At 51.1% G+C, this 21,987-nt stretch overlaps 1 protein-coding gene and 1 long non-coding RNA gene across 2 annotated transcripts in view; one reads left to right on the forward strand and one right to left on the reverse strand.

Moving 5' to 3' along the window:
- Positions 1-21,700, forward strand: part of WNT2B (Wnt family member 2B) — a 24,307-nt gene extending 2,607 nt beyond the window's left edge. Inside the window, exons 2-5 of the mRNA XM_064498223.1 lie at positions 12,744-12,964; positions 17,225-17,502; positions 18,348-18,612; positions 20,631-21,700. Coding sequence (XP_064354293.1) covers positions 12,744-12,964; positions 17,225-17,502; positions 18,348-18,612; positions 20,631-20,860 — 994 coding nt within the window. The 3' untranslated portion in view covers positions 20,861-21,700. The remainder of the gene's footprint in view (positions 1-12,743; positions 12,965-17,224; positions 17,503-18,347; positions 18,613-20,630) is intronic.
- LOC112990213 (uncharacterized) lies at positions 1,809-12,826 on the reverse strand. The gene is made up of 2 exons (XR_003261028.2): positions 12,689-12,826; positions 1,809-9,403 (listed from the first exon to the last, which is right to left on the reverse strand). It is a non-coding gene; the product is annotated as an uncharacterized LOC112990213 (long non-coding RNA).
- Positions 21,701-21,987: the final 287 nt, after the last annotated feature.

The raw sequence follows: 21,987 nt of genomic DNA on the forward strand, positions 1-21,987 counted from the left end.
GATGTTACTGATATGCTAAAAGCTGAGGAAGGAAAAGTCTTAGGGTAGTGGAGAAGTTGGATTATTTCATTTAATTACCAAGGAAGCCAGAGAAGGGCAGGCTTGTTCTCTAACCAGCACTAGGCGTATGGGGCAACGTAGCTGGAAAACGAATAGGATACCAGGCAGTCACAGTTTCACCGACCCGCAGCTCAAGTAGTTCTGTTAGCACACTTGGACGCGGACTGAAAAGCGAAAATTCTTTCTTTAGGGACAGTTTGGAAAAAAAAAAAAATCTCTTTACTTGCTCTTGTACCCAACTTCTCCTCCCAAAACGACTCCACCATGGTGCCTGCCCTACTTCCAAATGTCTTTCTTCCCCCAAACTAGGAGCAAAACCGGGTACATTTTAAGCCTTTATAACTGTGGTTTATTTGGAGCAAGCTAGATTTAGCGCTCACAGCAGTTTGTAGTCGCAGCTTGCGGACAAACTCGCTGCTTGGCAGCTTCTCGTTCTCGGGAGAAAGAAGAGCCGGGGCAATTTCCAGGGTAATTGGGGCTGTTGCGTGCACCGGAGCTCAGTTTTGGAGCGAGCTGGAGAACAGCAACTCCTTTCTGCGCAGCCTGAGTCTTTCATTTATTTCCTATGGTGAAGCCAAGCACAATTCTTCTGAATCTTTTCATAAAACAGAATTGGTTCCAGTGACCTTTAAATAGATTATAGATATATAATATATATATTTTAATTAAAACCCAAACATTTTAAACCCGAAAGTTCATGTTTTAGATTTTGCTTTCTCTTTTGTAGACCAGAACATTCCTAAGAGAAACCTTCATCGAAACGAATGCTTTTCTGCTGTACATGTCAGCTCTGATAAAATAGCATGTTTAGATGAAATTGGGTTTTACTGAAAATGGTTTCAACCAGCTGTGGTTTGGGAAAATGTTATTCAGTGATTTACATAGGTTTCCAAGCACATCTTTAGCACTACTGATATTACAGTAAATACATTTGGTGGTGCATCATCGTTCCTTATTTTTATTATTATTGCCAAATTCTTCTAGGGATTCACACACAATAAACTTGTGGAAATAGAGGAAATGCTTCTCATTTTCAGAGTCAACTTTTAAAGTAGATTAATAGAAAAAAACTGGGTCAGTTCTGATCACAGTACATGGAAAGGAAATATCAACCAAATGTTTCTTCTAAACAACTGCAAATTATTAATTTTCAGTGACGTCAGGCATAGCCCACGCCGCCTCACAAAAACTCCAGGAATTGGTGAACTTTCTCGCTGCAAAAAGCATGCGCGGATGCGTGCGCGCGCGGGCTGGGAGCCGGCAGCGGGGCAGCGATGCTGTTCGGGGGCCGGGGGAGCCCCGCCGCGGCAGAGCGCAGCGCCCGGCAGCAGCACCCGGCCTTGGGGCTGTCGCGTCCCGGCCGCGGCGCCGAACGGCGGCACCGCGAACCAGCGCTAGCGGCGGGGAGCAGCACCCGGGCCGGCAGCTCCCGAACCGTAAAGTGTTCCTTAGCAACAAAATACCGGCCGAAACACAGAAATTAGAAAGGAATGCAACGGGAAAATCCCTAAATCCCGTTTACACTCGAGTGCACGCCGGGGCAGGGAGAACAGCATCATCTCCAGAACGGTTCCAGGCCTGGGGAGCCGCGGCTCTGCCCGCCTTGGCAGGGCCTGCCCGGCGCAGGCCTGAGCGCACTGCGGGAGAACATCAGGCCCCAGAACAGGCCTCCAAAATTCCTTCCCAAAGATTTGGAAGATTAGACAAACGTTGCTTATAAACACGAACTGTGCAATAAACAAACTTGGTGTAAATAACTAAGTAGAGTTTATTCGCTATTGAGAGCTCCGCTGGTTGCTCTAGTGTGGAAAGCCATTTTAAACTGAAGGTTTGGTTAAACAAAAATGTACACAAGTCTGCGCACACACACCCCGCGCACCCCACCCTCACACATCCCCACTTGCCTGCAAACCCACATGAATCCCCCCCACCTCCCAGACACACCAAATCCTCATTAGCTAACTTGTTTATTGCTAACCACAGCCCTTGGAAACTACAAATATTTAATTTCGTCTGGCATTGGAACAGATGGGAGGCATCAGGCTCCCAAAGAGATAAAACAAATCTGTGGAAGGAAGACTAGTGCAAGCTTGTCCTCTGGTTCAGAAGTGGGTAGGACGCTAGCGGCCACGTGGGTCTCTGAGGCCCCAGGCATGTTGAGGGAGATCTTGCCCTCTGCCGACGCGTGCGTTGGTACACTCTTCACGTCCCAAAGCACGCGGAGAGGAGCAGGCGAGGAGTGCCGCGGCAGAGCGCTCTTAGGGGACGCTAGCCCAGATTCCGGCATCGGACACGCTCACTCTTCATCCCCCTCCGTGGCCTGGAAAGGGGCTCTGTTTCCACGTGCAGGGAAAAATGGGCCAGGGCAAACTGAAGCAGGAAGGTGCATCACGGTCCCTGTGCCAGATCAGCCTCCGGAGCTGCTGCACGCCCTTCCCAACGGGAGCTCTGGCACCAAAATCCAGCAGGTGCACGCGAAGGAGGGGACTTTCTTGCCCCAATGTACAGGAAGGAGCCGTGGCTTCCAGAGCTACTCATTTCAGGGATTTGCTGCTTTTCTGCAATGGTACCAGCACCGAGTCTTGGTCCAGGTGCAATGGATGGGCACAGAGTGACGGAAAATCAAGCCACATGTATGGCTGAATATAGGATATATAGGAGAGAGAGAGAGAGAGAGAGAGGGACTCATTTAAACAGGCACCATATTGAGGTGTGTGGGAGGGGAAATAGCATCAATAGGAATGTTTGAAATTAAGCCAAGGGAAAGACAGCTGCGTGAAGAGAACTTCCCAGTAAGCCGGCGTAACCCTTTGGGGTATGTGTGGGTGGTGCTGGCTCCCCTCTGCGCCAGCCTCGAGGGCAGACTCGCAGCAGCCCCGGCCAGGGCTGCTCTTGCAGCAGCCACAGCAGCTTTCGCAAGGGCTCCGAGCACCGTGCATCGGTGGTGAACCCATCGCTGCCCCCTTCCAAACCCTGCCCCAGCCGCAGAGCAGCTCCGCTTCCGCACGCCCTCGGCGTCAGCTTGTCATGGGCACGTTCCCGGGAAGAGGACGCGCCATCGCGGCAGTGATGCTTTGGGGCTCGGTAGCATGGCCCCGAGGGTTCACAGCAGTTGTACGTCGGCTGTTGCAAAGTGCTTTGCATGGTAATAATAGCAGGAGGTCAGTGACCAGGAAGTCTTTATCCTGAAGTGCTCTATAACTCCAGCTATCCAGGCAGCCCGCGCTTTGAAATACAAGTTTTAAAGTAACATCAGACTGATGGAAAATGAACTCTCTGGCCTTTGTAGCAGTTCTGGTGTTCTTTGTTGGGAGTATATTGGAACAGATGGGTTCTCTCAGTCACTGTACTCAGTTATAATAATCCTAATTGTATTTCTTAGTTCATTTTTCATTAGGGTCACTTTCACCTATAGGAAATCTTTCTGAAACAGAAACACACAAGAGAAAATTCTTCTGCTCTTACAAACTCCCTAGCTTTTATTACTAGCAATACTGTTTTCGGCAGTGCCTAACAAAGCACCCTGAGATGAGATCTGTGCTGTGCTACGTCCTGTAAAAACATGCAATCTCCACTGTGAGCTGCTTGCAGCCCAACACACAAGATGTGCCAGGGCAGGAGAGCAATCATCCTTCCTACTTCACCATCAGAAACAGGGCTGGAGGGAAAGGACTGGTTAGCTCGGGTTCACACAGGGAATATGGCCCAGTTGGGATGTTAATCCAGACTCCCGAGTCCCACACTAGTGGCCAGGGAATGGACCAGTTTTGCTCCTGGAACTATGAATAGAAAATAATGGAGTCGCTTCCCTTCAGCAGAGCAGGAAAGGGGAGGCCGTAGGGATAGGGATCCCAGCTCTGATTTCCAGCCTTCATCCACAGGGTGAGCAGCTCACCTTTAGCTGAAATACAAGGAAGCTGCAAGTCTGCACTGTGCCGTGGACAATCACATGTATGAGAAAGCCAGAGACTCTATTACCTCCCCTCCTCTTGGCAAAGTGCTTTGAGATCTGTGGAGGGAAAAAAATGGTATTTAAGGATAAAGTGCACTTTTGATAAGCAATTTGTATTGCCTCCATACATTGCCAAAAAAATCATCAGAGGAATAGTTTTCACCCTTCACTGACCTAGATTTTGGTCGTTATTTCAGAAGGCACCAGAGTCCTTTTCTCCCTGTGCTTTACTCCCTAATTTTGCATCTCTTGCTGTGCAGTGGTCCAAGGCTTCAGAGGCTTGGCTGGTGACCTGCTACACACCCTGCACACACCACATCTTGCCTTCATACAACAGCAAGCAGACTAGACCTCAGTTTCCATGTGACTGTAGACACTGGACTCTGACAACAAGTACTCCTATGTCAGCCAAGGGGACGGCACGGTAGCATGGCCCTACACTCAGGACAGCGCAAGGCACTGGTTCCACACCCATGGAAGTGCAGCACTTCCAAGACATTTCAAGTAATAACCCTTTCCACAGCAACCTCATTCGGCAAGCTACTCCCTAAGGCAAGGAAATCACAGAGAGGGGACTCCAACAAGGAGTCAAAGGAACACAGTTGGAAAAATGTTGACATACAAGAAGAGAAAAAAGATCATAGTGCAAAGAATGAAAAACGTGCACACTGAATGGTGCTAGTAGTGGCCCAGCATTATGCTATTAAAAATTATTCAAGTGAGACTAACACTCTCAATATATAGAGTAGTGGCTCTAAGTGAGGAAATTAGGACTATTAATCATTCCAAGGCGTTAACAATTCCAGCAGGCCAGGATGGCCCTGTTCCCAGTGGGGCTTAATAAAATACTCAGGGTTTATAATAATAAAATAATATCTCAAATGTCTGTAGCACCTTGCAACCCAAAGTGCTTTGCAATTTGCTATAAATTCTCTACCCACAGCCATGGAGAGCAAAGGAAGGAAAGTGCAGTATCCTTGGGAAGTATGCAAGGAACTTGAGGAGGTGAAATGTTGTCAGGCTCTTCGGAATTTGCTCTCTTTATCAGACAAAAAGGCAGGAATGATGGATTTGATCCTATCTAAAAGATGTGTCTCCAATAGCTGCCTAGGGCTCCCCAGCCTCCCACCAAAATAAGGATTTTATGGGAAGGAAAGAGAAAAGAAGCCAACACAGTTTGGCCCCCAAGTTGATCTTTCAGGATTATCAAAGTGGTTATGAGAGCAATGGAGAAATAAGCTTTCCCAGGAGGAGGACTCCAGCAGTGTCTGATCCCACAGAAAAGCCAGCCTGTGCTTTCATCTCAGCTCTGCTCTCACAGCAGAAGACAACAGCAAAGCTGTTCTAAGCAGAAGTTCACGGCCTCAGCCTATGGACCAGAAGGTGCAAGGAGCAAAGAGCCTCCCGCGAGGAGACGGAGACCTGCCGTGCAACAGCGCGGGGAGCGCTCAGCTTTCCCAGAACAGGCAGCATCGGTACAACGGTCCCCCCAACACTGATCCTGGAGAAGAGGACAAGACTAGGCACAGGCCCTGGAGACGGAGCTGTCCTCGCAGGCACGGCACTTGGGCGCGGAGCAGAGACAGGCCCGAAGGAGCATGGGCTACTGCAGGCCAGCTGCGCTTCACCCAGGCACAGGAGAGAAGCTTCAGGATGTGCACAGCACTCAGCTTACCTGACAGAAAGACACAGAAAAAGCCCCCAAAACTGTAAGCGACAAGTGGAGCTGAAGGTATTGGCCCTCTGCCCCTGCCAGGACTATATTCCCAAACGGGCAGCACAAGCAGTTCGCTCTGCCGTGCCATGTTCGGTGAGCAGAGCAGAGCCAGCGCCTCTCCCAGCCAGATAAGGAGAACGTCCTGCGGTCCCTAGCCATGACCGAGCCCCAGCTTACAGTTCATCGTACAAGACTCGGATGGCATTAATTGTTCAGCTGTGGAGGCATTCGATGTTTTGCATTTCTTCCAAATGATGCTGAGGTGATTCGCCTGAGTAATAATAGGTAGGAGAGCTAAGTATGACAGGCGTTCGGTGGCCATCAGAGGGTATCGGGTTCAGAGGCATGCTTACCACGCGGCCAGGAACAATACCTTGGCTGCTTTTCTTCTGTCTGAAACGTGGTCTGGCTAAGTGCAGCAGTACGTAGGGCAAGGCTGCCTACATCACTTTCCTTACAGTAATGAAAGACAGGGCCTCTCAGAAACCACAGCAAGTAGTTCACATGGCGGGGGGGCAGGGATTTAAGCTGCCCAAATTGTCTTGAGGGGGGAGCAAGTAACTTGAGCACCCTGCAATCGATGGTGAGAGGCAACATCGTGCAAGATAAATTTGCAAGTGGAAAGCCTATTAGCTGGGATGTCACGGCCGAGCCTGCCGTCTTTTCCGAGAACCTGCTCCAAAGCTCGTCCAGGTCAGAGGAGCACCTCTGGATGATTTCAAGGCCATCGAGCTGACTGTCAGGAGCAGGGTTTGTGCTGCCGTGTCTGTCCAGGGCACCTCCTTCTGCCACCCTGCTGTGCACGGACAGCATCCCCGCCGCACTTCTACCCCCGTTCTGCACTGTGGTGGTACCAGGAGATACAAACCGTCTGCAGAATGTTTTGGGATCCTCAGGATGAGAGAAGCCACGGGAAGGAGAAATGCTATCCTGCCAGCATTTTTCAGCCATTAACTCTCTCTGCATTAACAAATAACGCAGAGAAAAGCCTGGTGCCTCAGCTCCTCACATGCCGAAGCAGGCAGACAGCAGCCCTTTATCCTCACAGGGGAGAGGTTCTTTCCTGAGCAGCACTGCTGTACTTAAGAGTAATAGGATATATTCAGGATATATTCAGAACTGCCCGAGTGAGCATCAGATGGGCTTAAAGTCTGTTTTATTGCATCAGCAAAGTCGCTTGCATGGATACCCTTCTCCCAGTGTAAATTTAACCTATGATATTGATTTTAAGTTAAGCTTGCTTGTATAAATCTAATTTAAAATTGTGCCTTTACTGCACTGGTGCAACCCTGATTTCTCCTCGGTGGGAACTTCCAACTTTTCAACTATTCTTTCAACTCTAAAGCAAAAAAAATAAATGTTGAGATTTGCCTCAGAAAGGCGATTTCAAAAAATTCCCTCTTGAAATCAAGTAACGCTCAAATATTTTCTTTCAATACCATATAAAATGGTGTAAAATTAAATATTAGATACCGCAGTTTATCTAACATAGGGATATAATTTTCATTAAGAACTGAATTATAATATTAGTATATTTTTGAACAACACCTTGACATTATGGTGAAGATGTTACAAACTCGTAAGCTTTGATGCCACTGAAAATTACTCTTTCCCATGAAATATTTTCATTTCTTCAAAAATTCATTTTCCAAGGGAGATTTTTCCACCAGCTATCTCCCGATCAGTCTAGAAGATAGGCACAACCCCGAACAAGCCTCTGCCAGGTCTCACATCTCACTGGATTGTTGCGCCGGCCGGGGAGGCAGCCAAGGCAGCTTTTCTGCAAAGTCAGAGCACGTGGTTCATATTAGAGGAGCAGAATCTCCACCAGTTCAGGGGAGCCATAAATGAAGTACCCCCACACTGACATGTCAAGCAAATGTTGATATCACGCGATGAGCCAAGTCCTGCGATTACATCAGAAAGAGGAAACATACTGCTTTCAAATTAGCAGCCTATCCCTGACCATTACAGTGCCTGGAGCCCCAGAATCGCTATTATTTCTTCAGTAATTTTCACGCCAGCCATACTACAAACAAAACAGCAGCCCAGGCATGCTACAGAGATACCAAACACCAGCACTTTCCCTCTGCTATGTGCAGGGTCAACTTACTTTCCTCCCAGGAGAAACACTGTTTTGCAGGTGGCTGGTGACCTTCAGGATTCGGGTATATATAGCAAGGGTTCGTTTTATTGCCATTGCCTGCTTGGGGACTGGAGAGCTGTCCTCACAAAACCAGTGGTTCAGCCAGTAATGTTTTAGGAATAAAACAAAATTACTACCAACAGCTCTGAATAACAAAAATCTGTAGGTGCCCTGAGGTCTGTGTTGCAGGGGGTTGCTTATTTTTAAGCAAAAACAAACCGAATTCCACTTTTAGTCATTTGCGGCATCTTCCTACTCTGATCTCTAGTTACGCCTCCCTCTTATTGCCTGCTTTTGGAGAACGAAGTCTCCCAAGCCCTCATCAATGCAGACTGGGGCTCCTGGGAGCACGAGAAACCTCTCAGCCGCTGCACGATGCCTTTGCTCACCTGCCCGGAGTTACACTGACTGATTTTTGGGGCAGGTTAGCCCAGACTTCTGGAGAGTCTTGCTTTCTCCAGTAGTGTAGAAATTTCCATTTGCCTACTGTTAAGGTGCCTTAAGCTCTGGCCATGCCCTTGGCCTGCCCACTTCCACACCTGTGGTGCAGCATTCTTTCTGAGGCTTTTGGTCTTTCATATTGAAGATCTTGGCAACTGGGAAGCTGCGTGAACTATGTGGGTGCCAAAAGCAGAAAAGCAGTTCTGTTGTTCCAGAAAAAGATTCCCAAGCACTATGAAGATGGAGCAGGAGCGAGGCACGTTGGGATCTGTTCCTGGCAACACACAGCAGAACCTAAGCACTCACAGCCGACATGCAAGTGTGCGGCTCCCCTCTGAACCCACAGGAAACTGCATGTACAAGGGAATAGAAACGATGTAGGTGGGAAAACCCCAAGTCCTTGAGACTTAGTGCCAGACTAGACTTAACAGAGGGCAGAGACGTGACATGGGCCACACAGTCCCTCAAGAGCACCCTAAGGAGTTCTGCACGTCCTTTGAGAAGCGAAGCATGCTCTCATGGAAAGTGCAGAAGCAAAATACATACTGCACAGAGGCAAGCATTGGAAGAGGGTTAAAACAAAATGCATGCTGCCAAGTAAATAGATGCGTCTGCCTCTGATTTGCATGTTTATCTTAGAAGCAATTTAGGTTTCTCCTTGTTTATAAGAGTAGAAGTCAGCAGACTCTTAGAACAAGAAAAACAACTGGGAGCCAACATGTGACAGCTCTCTCCTGTTCTCCCAATGCATTGGAGCAGGCGGCGCTTGCAGGCTATTGAGAAAGAGCCCACTTCAGCTGCACCACTGGATGTGTTTGTGCAACAGATCTACTTGGAGAGAAGAGAAAGAATAGCAGGAAGCTAGGACCACTTTACCTCCTTCACATCTCAAGCTCTGAAAGCACTTGCCTTTGTAACCTGAAGTCTCCAGCCTCGGCTGGTACAGTGCAGACTGCCAGCAAGTTGCTCCTTGCAGGAAAACAAGGAAGAGAAGGAGGAACGCGCAGGTCCAGTGGGATGTACAGTAGCACAGTGTTTCCTGCAACGCTCTGTGGTATCTGCAGCTCACAGCCATCTCCTGGTAGCGCTGGAAGCAAAAGGGAGAAAAAGCACACTTGTGATACACGCATCGCCTGTGTGCTGACTTGCAAAAACTAAATGATGTAGCATAATGCAGCCAAAGGCCGCGGGAGGGACTAGTGCCAGCCCCCACCACCTGAGCTGGGCAAGCAAGGAGCTCCACGGAGAGCAGCCTGTAGCGAGGGAGATGATGCCAGGGCTCCACCCGGCACCGTGTGAGGACCTCGCGGAAGGCAGCATCACGCACCCTTCCAGAACCTCACCTGACCTGGTACACTCCTGCCTTGCTCTCTCCCCCGAAGAGTCACTTTCTGATGGAGATTCCAAGGAAAACTGGTTAGATGTTTTTGAACTGATTATTTCTTCCTGTTGTAAAAATGCAAACTCCACTTCCAACACAACTTCATTTTTTAAAAAATGAAGCAGACTGTTCTGATAAGCAGGTTAGGGATTTCTTCAGAACATTCGTTGCCTATTTCAGCATTTTTAAAACGTCATAGATTTTTAGAAATATAATTGGAAGGGAGATTTTAATCAATCCAAAACAAATGTTTGTTTTTTTCTCCCTCCCAAAATTCTGCTTGGCAGAAAATTCTCACATGTTCCCTGTCTTGCTCCATTTCAGAGTAACAGAACCCAGTTTGAGAATTTCTCATGAAATGGCAGATCTAGTTCTTGCCTAGCTAACTGCAGGCTTTCCAGGACAAATGAAGAGCTTTTTCCCCTTATTGTGCCATGCTACTTTGCAGTGCCACAGGAGTCCTGGAACTGATTTCTGTAAGTAATCTAGGCTAAAGGCCCATAGGTACCATAGAGCATAAACCGCTTTTTGTTTGCGGCCACAATGAGAAAGGGAAATGCAATCACCTACCCACCAGGGAGGGGAACTCCAAGGAACTTGCATTGGCAAGGTGCTCCGTGAACAAATAAAAGGTCTATGACCTTTCCCTGCGCTCTCATCCCACTTTCTCCTGCTGGTAATATTTGCTGTGATCTGGATATTTGGCAGGAGAATTAACAAGAACAGAAGTAATTAGCTCACAGTGTGAAAAAGGGAGCGCCTGGTGTTTATCTTGCCTGGAGGATTTCCCTTGATCTCAGTCTCCCAGGAGACTGCATTAGTCATTGCTTTATCTGCACGCTTTCCCATAGGGGAAGCGTCTCTTTTGTCAGCTCACAGGGTGTCTCTTTAAAGCCAGCCTCTCTTACAGGGACACCACACTGAATCAAAGAGAAGTGCCCCAGCCTAGGGAAGGTGGAGGAGGACAGGGAATGGGGTCCCTGACAAAGGCCCTTGAGAGCTGCCCCATCCAAGAGCACTTTATCATCTCCAGTTTTCTCAGCATCTCTCCCCTCCAGTGAAGGGGAGCTTTGGCCACTGCTAAAACCTCTGTCCTGAAACATTGCTGCCTCCGCCCAGCTGTCCTGTCACTGGCTCTCAACTCGCAGCAGTTCAGGCAATGACACATAAGCCATCCTGGTCCTTGCTTGGGTCAAGACAGCTTAAACAGAGTGAATTCGGGGCCTGGGTACAGCCGGAGACTCTAGCCGTCCCTCCTGCCTTCTGGATCACAGCCTCAGAGCACTGCTTTTCCCTGGCTGAGCCTGCAGAAGCCATGCCGAGCTGGCCGTGCCCAAGAAGCGCGATTCCAGCTCTTACACAGTCCCCTTCCCTCGTCATCCTCTGCCGAGGAGGATCCTCCGCTTCGTCCGAGCGGCGAAGCACGAGGAGCTCCGGGGACAGGGAGCGCTGCTCCGGCTTTGCAGAGGTCCCGGTGCCACAGGGGAGCTGGGCTGGCTCTTCTCTTCCCGCGTGCCACGCGCTCCGCTCTCACTCGCACGTGGTCTGGAGCTCCCACTCCTAGAGCAAAGGGACGCAGAAGGCAGGGCACGAGAGCCCCCTCGCCGGTGCCTCCGAAGGGGCTCAGCCGGACCCGCTCTGCCCTCCGCACAGCTGGAGCAACCAGCCGCTCTCTGCAGCCGAGCGCGAGCGAGGCAATTAAATGCCTGGAGTCGGCATTTCTCCATGAGCTCCCGTTGGCTTTTCTTCTTTAAATGGGTTCTGCCACCTCTCTTGTGCCACTGCTGCATGATGAAAGGCTGATGAGCAAGCCTGTAAAAATAATGCTCGCTGGCCATCAGAGTCCCGGCTTGCAAAGCCATGGGGAGCCGGGTTTATTATCCTCAACTCCAGCCTGAGATGACCTTGTGCTTCTGCCAGTGTTTAAACAAAATATTTTTAAAAAGGGAAAAAGATCCCATTGCTTTCTGTGTTCACAGGGCTTTCCTAGGTCTGTGAGCTATCTCTGGGACTGATAGAAACGACAGAACATAGCCAGAGAGAGACAATGAAATATTGCCCAAGTTTATTGCTTTTTATTATTATTAAAGGGAGGGTCTTATTTCCAGTCTGGGGGTTTGAAAAATTTGAATCCCACCCAAACCTCTTCTCTTCCAGCCAGAATCACAGCTTCATGGTATGTGGCAAAAATCATTCTCCCGCACAAAGAATCCTGCTTTCTGCCTGGGGTAAACAAGAGACCTAGGCAGGGTTTTGAATGGAGATGGAAAATTCCACACTTGTCTCCATTGTCTGTGCTGCTTTAAAGACAGCGGAGAAGCCTGCAGGGCTCCCAGGGAAGAGCTCGGGATCCCTCCCCCAGCCCCGGTCCGGTGGAAAGCCGCCCGTTAGGCTCAGACAGGCTGTACCAGACAACTGTTTGTGCGTTGCCTTTCTGCACTAACTCCCCGCCTTCTCCCCACCGTGAGGAGGCAACGCTGGAGGAGACGGGATACGGGCAGGACGGGAGACATCGCGCAGCCCTCCGGGCTATTCGTCTTCAGGGCATTATCATAAACATTCACCGACACAAGCGAGGTGGAGGGAGGACAAAATAAGAGTGTGCTAACAGGCTTTAAGGGGTGCAGGTCACCCCATTCTACAGCAACCATCTCTCTCGCTGTGCCTGACTGTGTCTCTTGAGGGGGGCTTGGTTTGCAGGTTCCCCTGCTCCCCGTAGCAGCAATTCTGCACTGAGCAGAGCTTCCCCCTCCTCCCCCGGGCCTGCTGTGCCCGGGGATTATTTTGTTAAACACACAGACTGGCCCCCAGAGGTTGTGATGGCTCAGCAGTGCCCCGTCCCCGCATCCCGCCTGTCTGCACCGTGGCCCCGGGGCGGTCCCAACGCGCAGCCGAGCGGAGCGCGCGGAGGATTGCCGTGCAGCGCGGCGACGGCAGCACGCCGGGGTCAGGAACCGGGATCGAGACGCCTTCCCCCCCAAACACACGCACCTTAAGCCTCTAAGCGCAGTATGTTCACGCTGGGACAACTGTCTCTTTGCTGCAGGTACATTGGGGCCCTGGGCGCAAGGGTGATCTGCGACAACATTCCTGGGCTGGTCAACAAGCAGCGGCAGCTGTGCCAGAGGTACCCCGACATCATGCAGTCCGTCGGGGAGGGAGCCAAGGAGTGGATCCGGGAATGCCAGCACCAGTTCCGGCACCACCGCTGGAACTGCAGCACTCTGGATAGAGACCACACCGTCTTCGGCAGAGTCATGCTGCGAAGTAGGTCCCATCGCGGTTCCCTTTTCCACGCAGCCTGGTCCTAAGTCACAGCCTCAGCGCAGGGATACCTGCATCGTAAGAGGGGATTTAGAATTAGTACCCCGAATGGCTGGTTGCAAATGACATTTGTTTTACAGAGACATTTCGAAAAAAACAAAAACAACAAAAAAAGGAGGTAAAAGTTCTCCTTTCATTTCCTCCCCGTAAAACAACCCTTTTCCTTGAAATCACATTTTGATGGGAAAATTCTCATTAGCTGTGCTCCAGATACAGTGGCAGAAAGAAACCTGGGCATTAACCAGGTATGTGGATAAAACCGTGTTCTTCCCGGGGCAAGGAACACATTTTACAGCAGAAAATAGGAAATCAGGCCCAATAAAATGCAGTGTGCAGCACACCACAGGGGAAAGAGAGCTAGCCAGTCACTCCCTCTAGATTTATGAGGAGCTCCACATTTAAATTCTTTCACATCTCTGAGTCAGCTAGTGTGCGAAGGTGAGGCAGGATTGGGGAATCCACAGGGAAAGGAAACGTTTGCTGCAGAACTTGAGGTTTCTCTCTATCCAGAGAGAAAGGAGGACAGGAAGGGAGCAATTTAATTCTGGAACGTCCCATACCCTGTCCAGTCACGCAGAACTGCTGCCCCAGACAGCTGATGTGTGTGGAAATAGAAACGATGCAGCAGCCCTGGAAACCTGCAACCCAGCAACTCCAGCATGCAGGAGCAGGCACTGCAAAACAAACACTGCTCCAGCATCCATTGGTCCTGTGCTGGCCCCTGCACCAGCACGAGGTCATCCCGAGGCTGTGAAGGGGCCCAGTGCATTGGGCACTTGGAGACGGGCTTGCATCAAAGGATGCAGCACACGGTAAAAGATGGAAACATGAAAAGAAGCTGGAAGCAGATAGATACAGATTGCCCTCAGTATGAATCCCTAACTCCTTCACTTGCAGTTTAACCTCGCTTCAAACCAGGATGCCCTGTGCCAGAGAATTAACCTACCTGGCAGGGGATTTGGTAATAGGAGTCTGTCTCCAACCCAGGTCATTCCCTGCAGCTGGCATCCACCAGCTCCCGTTCTTAAAGCACAGCCTATTTGTTACGAATCCCTCCTCGCCACGTGCCAAACCTCAGATTAACTCAGCAGGTCTCTGCCCGCTAGCGGGAGGAGGGGGCACGGTCTGCTTGCTCCGTGATGCACTGGGCACCCTTCCATGGCTCGCGCCCTCCAGATAAGGATTTTCCCCGCAGCAGATGCTGCGCTGGGTTTCAGTGGCCACCAGCGCGGGCACAGGGCCAGCCCACGCCGGGGAGCGGAGCCAAACCTCCACTGCGCCCGCGGCGCTGAGAGGGCCGGCCCTGCAGCCCTCAGGCTCCGGCCACACGTACCTCCTGTCCGGCCGGGGTTTAAAGCTCCCCTGGAGACCTGGACGACTGGGCCCTGCACGCAGGGAAGCCTCCCCAGCCGCACACCGCTCACCCGTGCCTGGAGGCAGCGCTGCTGCCAACCGGCGCGTGCAGCAATGCCCGCGCTCCGCAGACCCGCACCTCGCAGCATTTAGAGTCCCCTCTTCAAAGCCTCTCACAAACAGGCTTCACGTCCAGCCACCATCAAGCCAGCTGCAGCCCCCCCCACTGAAGTGCCCGTTTCATCCTCCCAGGACTAAATCCAACCTTCCCTGCCCCTAGCAGAGGTCCCAGAGCCTCCTGCGCGCCGCCACTGTCGCACGTGCCCAGCCATGGCGGAGCACGTTGTTCCCCGTCTCACTGCACAAAGCGCAGGAGGTTCGGGAACCTTGTTTGCCCCTCATCGTTGCTCTGAGAGCCTCTCCTCTCGACGGGTTGCCATGCACAGTGGCTTGGATTACTTCCTTAGGAGAGCTTTGCCTTTCCTTGCAAATTAATCAAACAGTAATGGGAGCAGACCAGTGCTTTTGAAATAGCTACACCAGATGAGATGGAGCAGAGGGAGCACTGAGGGAGAAGGGGGAAGGAGGAGACACCTCCGGAGAACAGGCTTATATGTAAACAGTAACGGGATATATAAATATTTGGAGAGCAGGGTTGGCCAGGAATCAGCGGTTCACGTGGGAACTCGCTGTTCCCTTGCATGGCAAGGGAGGCAAGGCAGAGAGCTAAGGCTCAAGTCATTGCTTTGGGCTTCATCTTGGAAAAGGGCCATGTTTATGGGGCAGAATCCGCCCTACACAAAAGGCTGGGGCACAAGCCTTGCCCAGAAGGGAGCTTCTCCCTGACACCAGGTGAGAGGGAACCATGCGGCCCATCCATGGAAAGTGGTGAAGTCGGGGCCGCTAGGCTCTGCCAGGATGCTCGAGGCACGGAGCAGCCTCACTGCAGGAGCGTCTGGGGAGCTGGGAGGAGCACACTGCACTGGCCACCCCTGCACCAGCTCCTGCGGGTCGGGAACACGCTTGCTAAACTAGAAGCGGCTCAAAAATCCCACAAGTTCAAAAGCCATGACTTGGGCCGCAGTCAGGAGACCGGATTTAAAATCATGAGATATGTTTGTTAAAGGATAAACATGGATTGTGTATTTCCCATCTGGTTCTTGAGTTTATAGGGATTACATGTTCAAGATCTGCTACGGAACCACCAGAATTCACAAGTTCCTTAGAAAAAGAAACCTGAGCCTGTCAACTGCAGGACTCTGGAGCTTGGGCTTTGGCAGAAGGGGAAAATTGTAAACCCTGACAAAACTGCAAGAACAGGCATCGCTGAAAACAGCTTCTACTCCCTGAGCCACTGGAGCTGTTGTGATGCAAAAGCTCCTAAGCACCTGGAAGGGATCTGAAACTAGATGAGGTGACCTGGGGTCTGTCCTTCACCCCTACTCAAAGCATGTCCGGGGGTCCAAGATGCCCACATGTTCCAGACATATTTTATACTACAAAGCAGAGACATGTCCAAGAAGTGAAGAGCGAAGGGGTGAGGCGGTGCAGGGACAGAGGTGGTTCCAGAGCAGAAAGAGCAATGTGGGCCCCAGCCGCTCCCAGGGAGGGACGAGGACGGAAGGGCCTCCCTGCCAAAGCAGACGACCCCGGGGAGCACATGTAAGCCACAGTGTGTGTCCTGTGGCTGGGAGCAGAGGTCGTGGGGGACAGATGCTGCTCCCCATGACACACTCTGCTATGGTGCACCCAGCCACATGGCCTGAAAATCAGACGTGGCTGGGAATAGCGCTTTGACTCACCAGAAGCAGCTCATATGAGGGCATGTGAGCACCCACAAAAGGGAACAAGGGGGCTGGTGAGCTTGCTCACAGCTGGCTGGGGGAAGGGGCAGCTCACGGAGAGGGACTAGACAAGCAGCAGTGTGCACTAGCCAGACCTCAGACCACCGCCAGACAGGAGCTGTCAGGGCCAGCTGGAAGGGGAAAGAGACAGCACTGGGAAGATGGGGCACTAGCCCCTAGTGCTGCTACCTGCCTGGGTCAGAGCCTCTCCATCCCTGTGACTGCACCCTTTCCTCCAAGACCCCACGTCCTGTCCTGGCAAAGGACAGGGAATCATGAAAGCTCCTTGCCACAGTCCCATCCTGCTAGGCCCAAAGAGAGCTCTGTTCTCTTTGAAGTTGCTTTCAAAGGCTCTCAGAAAGAAGACTAACATGGTTTTGATTTGCAGCTTCTTTTACAACATTATAGAAACAGCTGTGAATTCAAACCAGAGCCATAAAATACCAGGCGGCACACTGTGCTGCATGGGGAGCCTTCCAGCAGCTGCCCGGCCAGGCCCTGTCCTGCGGGGCTGCCTTTGCAAACAAAAGCCCGTCCCCCAGCCCCCTGCCATCTCCAGCCAGCCTCAGTCTTCCTAGCAGCTGCTCTGCCTCCTTCCACCTGGGTTTGGAGCATGCTCCAGCTTCTCCACTGCCTGCACTCAGTATCATCCTAGGTGCGATGAGGGCCCTGGCAGAAACTTGCTGACTGGTCTTGCCCTGTTGGTCTTCTAGTCCCTGCACTAGAGCGTCCCAGCTCTTTTCTGCATGCTGAGGTCACGAAACTGTCAGTCTCATGTAGTCCTATCACATCCCCATCCCTCGCTCCCAATGCAGGTTGCTGCTCTTCAGAGCCAAAGCTGGGCAGTGTGGACACAGCAGAGACTGACAGGACGCTACCTTTGTGCAGGACACGGCGCATGTCTCTCTCCCAGTCTTTGTGTCCTTTCTCGGAGCTGGGAGCCCTGGGCCCAGGACGTGCCCCTGCGCACTCACTCCCCAGCCTTGTCTTCTCTTCCCCGTGGCAGGCAGCAGGGAGGCCGCCTTCGTCTACGCCATCTCCTCGGCAGGAGTGGTCTATGCCATCACCCGAGGCTGCAGCCAAGGGGACCTGAAGGCCTGCAGCTGCGACCCTCTCAAGAGGGGCCGCTCCAAGGATGAGCGCGGGGAGTTCGACTGGGGTGGCTGCAGTGACAACATCAACTACGGGATCAGGTTTGCCAAAGCCTTTGTGGATGCCAAGGAGAAGAAAGTGAAAGATGCCCGGGCACTGATGAACTTGCACAACAACCGCTGCGGGAGGATGGTGAGTTCACTGGCACTCAAGACAGCTCCCACGTTCCTCCCCACACCCCTTTCTGCTGCAAGGAGTGTCCTTTGCAGCCAGGCACAACCTTCCCGAGGCAGAGTCCAGCAACCAGTGCCTATTGCAAAGCTGAAGGTACCTCCCTGCCCTCAAGCTGCCAGTCCCTGTGCCAAGCCAGCAGTCGCACCCAGGCACTCGGGGACCCTTCCAGCAGAAGTGGGTAGCGGGAGCAGCTCCCTGCTCTGCTGGCAAGGCGGGCACAGCCCTGGCAGCAGCCAGGGCAGGGAGCAGGACTCAGGGCACCCATGGAGGGCAGGGTCCTGCTGCAGGCAGGGATTGCCAGTATGTAGAGGGATATTCCCTCCAGGACACCGCCTTGCCTTCTCTGTGCTCTTCTGCATGCTCAGGACAGCAAACGGCCCCATGAGGATCACAAATCCTCTGCTTACCTTCATCTCCAGCGTATATGTCCTCATTGATGTTAGCATCAGCATCCACTGAAATGCATCCTTAGTATGCATCACTGCAGCAGTTTGATGCCACACCTTGGAGGGAAGAGGAGAGGGAGGTTTGTTTTGTTAGAGAGGCTTTCTACCTTTGCCTTAATTCATTCCTAGAGCTCACTTTCTCTGGGGGCCCCCACCGAAGGGCAAAATTGCATAGTTTTCCAGTCTCACCTGAGTGGTCTTTTCAAAGTGCAGGGCTCAGAGAAATCACACACCGGCCCTTCCCATCAGGGAGAATGATCCCATGCAAGTGAGAGGGCTGATAAGCTACTCCAAAGACCAAGAGATTCAGGCACGACAGGGTCATAGCCCCTCCTCACGGCATCCCTCTTCTCACAGGCTGTCAAGCGTTTCCTGAAGCTGGAGTGCAAATGCCACGGAGTCAGTGGCTCCTGCACGCTAAGGACTTGTTGGCTGGCAATGTCAGATTTTCGGAAAACAGGGGATTATCTAAGGAAGAAATACAACGGGGCCATCCAAGTGACAATGAACCAAGACGGCACTGGCTTCACTCTGGCCAACAAGAACTTCAGGAAGCCCACGAAAACAGACCTCGTATATTTTGAGAACTCACCTGATTATTGCGTGATGGACAAGTCAGCAGGTAAAAAAAATGTCCCATTAATAGTGTAAAAGCAGCTCTTCCTCCTCTCCTGTCAGGCCTGCAACTTCCAAACAGCCCAGCCTGGCAGGACTCCCACCACCTCTACCAAGAAAGAGATTACTCCTTAGGGCATCAGCTCCGAGGTGCTCTCATGGGATTGAGGACATGCAGGACTGTCCTCAGAGCAAGGGTGTGCCCGCCTTGCATTTACCTTAGTGTGGCACTACAGATCCCTGCTCTCTGCTCAGGCAGGCATAAGCTCCAGGCTGTGAAGAGGCTGTAACAGAATTTGAGCTTCATTTAGTTTAAATCCTGAATTTGTCCAAGGACACACAAGTCAAGACACGTTAAGAAAAAGCAATGGTTGTCAGGCTCTTTAGGGAAACAGCCTCTCTGGGAGCTACCCAGCACTACACTGGCCTGTTTATCCCAGGGATATTCCAGGAGCTGGGGATCATTCCTAAGCTGCGGCATTTAGCCTAACACAGTCATTTGTTTTGAGTCTTACAGGCACTCAAGCTGAGTCTGATAGATTACTCCACTGAATTTCTAATACATTTTCAAGAGAGCTTATGCCAAATTTATGCCCTCACTACATAGACAGGACTCCCTGCACAGGGCAGATTTGGTACAGCTATACCAAATACCAAGAGCAGGAAAGTGCCCTCAATAGCACCAGAAAGCTGCTACCCTCCGTGCTCACCCTCTGACCACCCCTTCCCTGCCATTCAGGGTATTACCACACTCTAACATGAGCATTTAGCATGAGATGAGAAAGGGGACAGATTTAGAGAGAGGCAGAGATTTTCATTGTACCTGTTCCAAGATTTTTGCATGCCCCAATTCCATGCGCATCTGGCTGAAGACACCAACCAAACCTTGGAACATCCTCATACAGCTTGCGACAGCCGTTGTCACAGGTGGTGCCATAGCTGGCTACCACCAGAGCCCTCAGCTGGTGTTCGCCACTGCAGTGCTGTATCCACAGAGCACCTTGTCAAGGCACACGAAAGTGCACACATCTGCACAAAGCAGAACTGGATTTGTCCAAAATCCCCAGGCTCCGCAACCAGCGATCCAAACCTCATAGACCTCTTATAATGAATGTAGCAGAGTCTTTCTTCTGCAGAGTAAAGCTCCCTTGAATAAGCAATAAAGAGCCCATTTAGTGTAACAGGCTGAAGGCTTCTCCTCTGAACACAGCCTGAGGTCGGGATGACACGCAGGGAAGCCAGTGTCATTGCTACTCGGCTTCTGTAAAGAAGATCAATGGCTTTCTGTGCGATGGAGCCATCCATCAGGTCAGCGAGGCTTCAGAGGGCTGCCAGTTACCATGGCAGCCAGCCCACCTCCCCGAGCGCGGGAGGGTGGCCGAGACACAAAAGCGCTCCGTGGGGAAGGTGAACCGCTTGCTTGATGCCACGCTTAATTGAGCCATTAGCCAAGACGTTCCAGCCAGCAGAGGCAGGGGGTGACTTCTGGCTTTCTCAGCCATAATCACCCCTGCTCCCAGCCAGCTGATCATGCACACGCTAAACTGACCTCCGGGGGCCTTCTTGGAGCACAGGCTGGGCAGGGCAGAAGCCCACCCCTACCTGCCACTGCTCCTTCAGTCACGGCAGTAGAGCGTGCATGCTCCAGCAGGCAATTTTGTGAGCTGACAGGGGACAGAAGCCACTTGGAAGGTCACCAAAGCAGTTCTGGCAGGCCGGGCTTTCTACCCACACTGCAAGACATGCCCTTAAACCAAAGCAAGCATGTGCTTGTGCTCTGCAGCCTCTTCCCAGCAGCCTGTTCCCAGACCTCAGAAAGGCAGATCATGACAAATGTGGGTATATTGCATCAGAAATAACTACATTTCACCCGCCAATAAAACAGCTGCATCTAAGGTCTCCGCTGCAGATGGTAAATATCCAATCATCAACTCACAGCAAACAACCAAAGAGAGGGGGCTGGAGGAGGCATTTGGACAAGAATGAGGAAGAACAGCCTAATTCTCTCTTCCTTCCTTCCTCTAGGCTCCCTGGGGACTGCAGGTCGCGTGTGCAACAAGATGTCCCGCGGGACAGACGGCTGTGAAGTGATGTGCTGCGGGCGGGGGTACGACACCACTCGCGTCACTCGCATTACCAAGTGCGAGTGCAAGTTCCACTGGTGCTGCGCTGTGCGCTGCAAGGAGTGCGAGGACACTGTGGACGTGCACACCTGTAAAGCACCGAAACGGGCTGAGTGGTTAGACCAAACCTGAGGATTTGGGAACAACATAGGGAAGAATCAACTGCAACCCCCCTCCCCTCAATTTTTAAAAACCCTGTGCCCTGTGGGCCATGGCATTCTGGGAGTTGTAGTTCAACTGCATGGCTTTTATTTAATTAATTCTGCAAAGCACTAAAGAAAGGACTACATTTCCCAGGAGGTACGGTAGACCCTTCTATTTGTTCAGCAAAACTAATCTCTTACCTAGGAGGAGTCTGCAATCCTTGCTTAAACTGTGAAACTTCTTTTGCCCATTGTTATCTTTGCAAAGGGATAGTGCAACTGATACGAACTTAGAGGACTGATCATTGGAATGCAACGACTGAGGAATACTGCATCCCCCCAAGAATTGGTTGCAGTAAAGTTTCACCAACAAAAAACTGTAGTTCAAAATAAGAAACTCTTGCAGAAAGCACTCTTGCTTTTACTTTTTTGCAAGGCCAGAGGAAGGGTGTTGCAAATTCTTAAGAAAGTTCTATGATCTCAATGTTTCTCTTGAGCAGACCTGGCATACTGTACCCCAGCTGCACTACTGACACCAGCTGAACAAGAGCAACTTCTGCACAGAAGCTTCACCTCGTTCCCCCAGTGAAGATGACAGGCGGCATTGTAAATTGTCAGCTGAAACCTGAATAACTGCAAGAAGACGAAGGCTATCCATACATGTTCACAATAATCAGAGGGCTAGAGAAAGCAAACAAAATCTGTGAGCTAACTGGTAGGTTCAGAAGTCAATGGATACAACAGTGTCTCTGTAAAACTCACTTGTATGTTGTGTATACTGCTTATTATTTTAAGACAAAATTCATTATAAACCTGTATCAGAAAATTATGTCCTTTGCTTTTTGAATTACTATGTAATCAATTGTGCAGAGAAGCCCTCAATCTTCTCCTCCAGACTGGGAAACAGCCTGCAGCTTTTCTTCCTGCCTTCTTGCCTACAGGTTCTGCAGTCCTTAAGCACAGACCTCCCCACCCCAGCAATTACACATTTTTTCTTGAAAAGTAGAATCATATAGTCCAGGACGCTAAGCCCACAGTGGAATCCTTCATAAGAACCAGAACACCCCAAGACATCTAATGATATAATACTGGGTCAAGCAAGAGATCCCAGATGAG

This window comes from Dromaius novaehollandiae, chromosome 27 (assembly GCF_036370855.1).
Source record: "Dromaius novaehollandiae isolate bDroNov1 chromosome 27, bDroNov1.hap1, whole genome shotgun sequence".
Classification (NCBI taxonomy): domain Eukaryota; kingdom Metazoa; phylum Chordata; class Aves; order Casuariiformes; family Dromaiidae; genus Dromaius; species Dromaius novaehollandiae.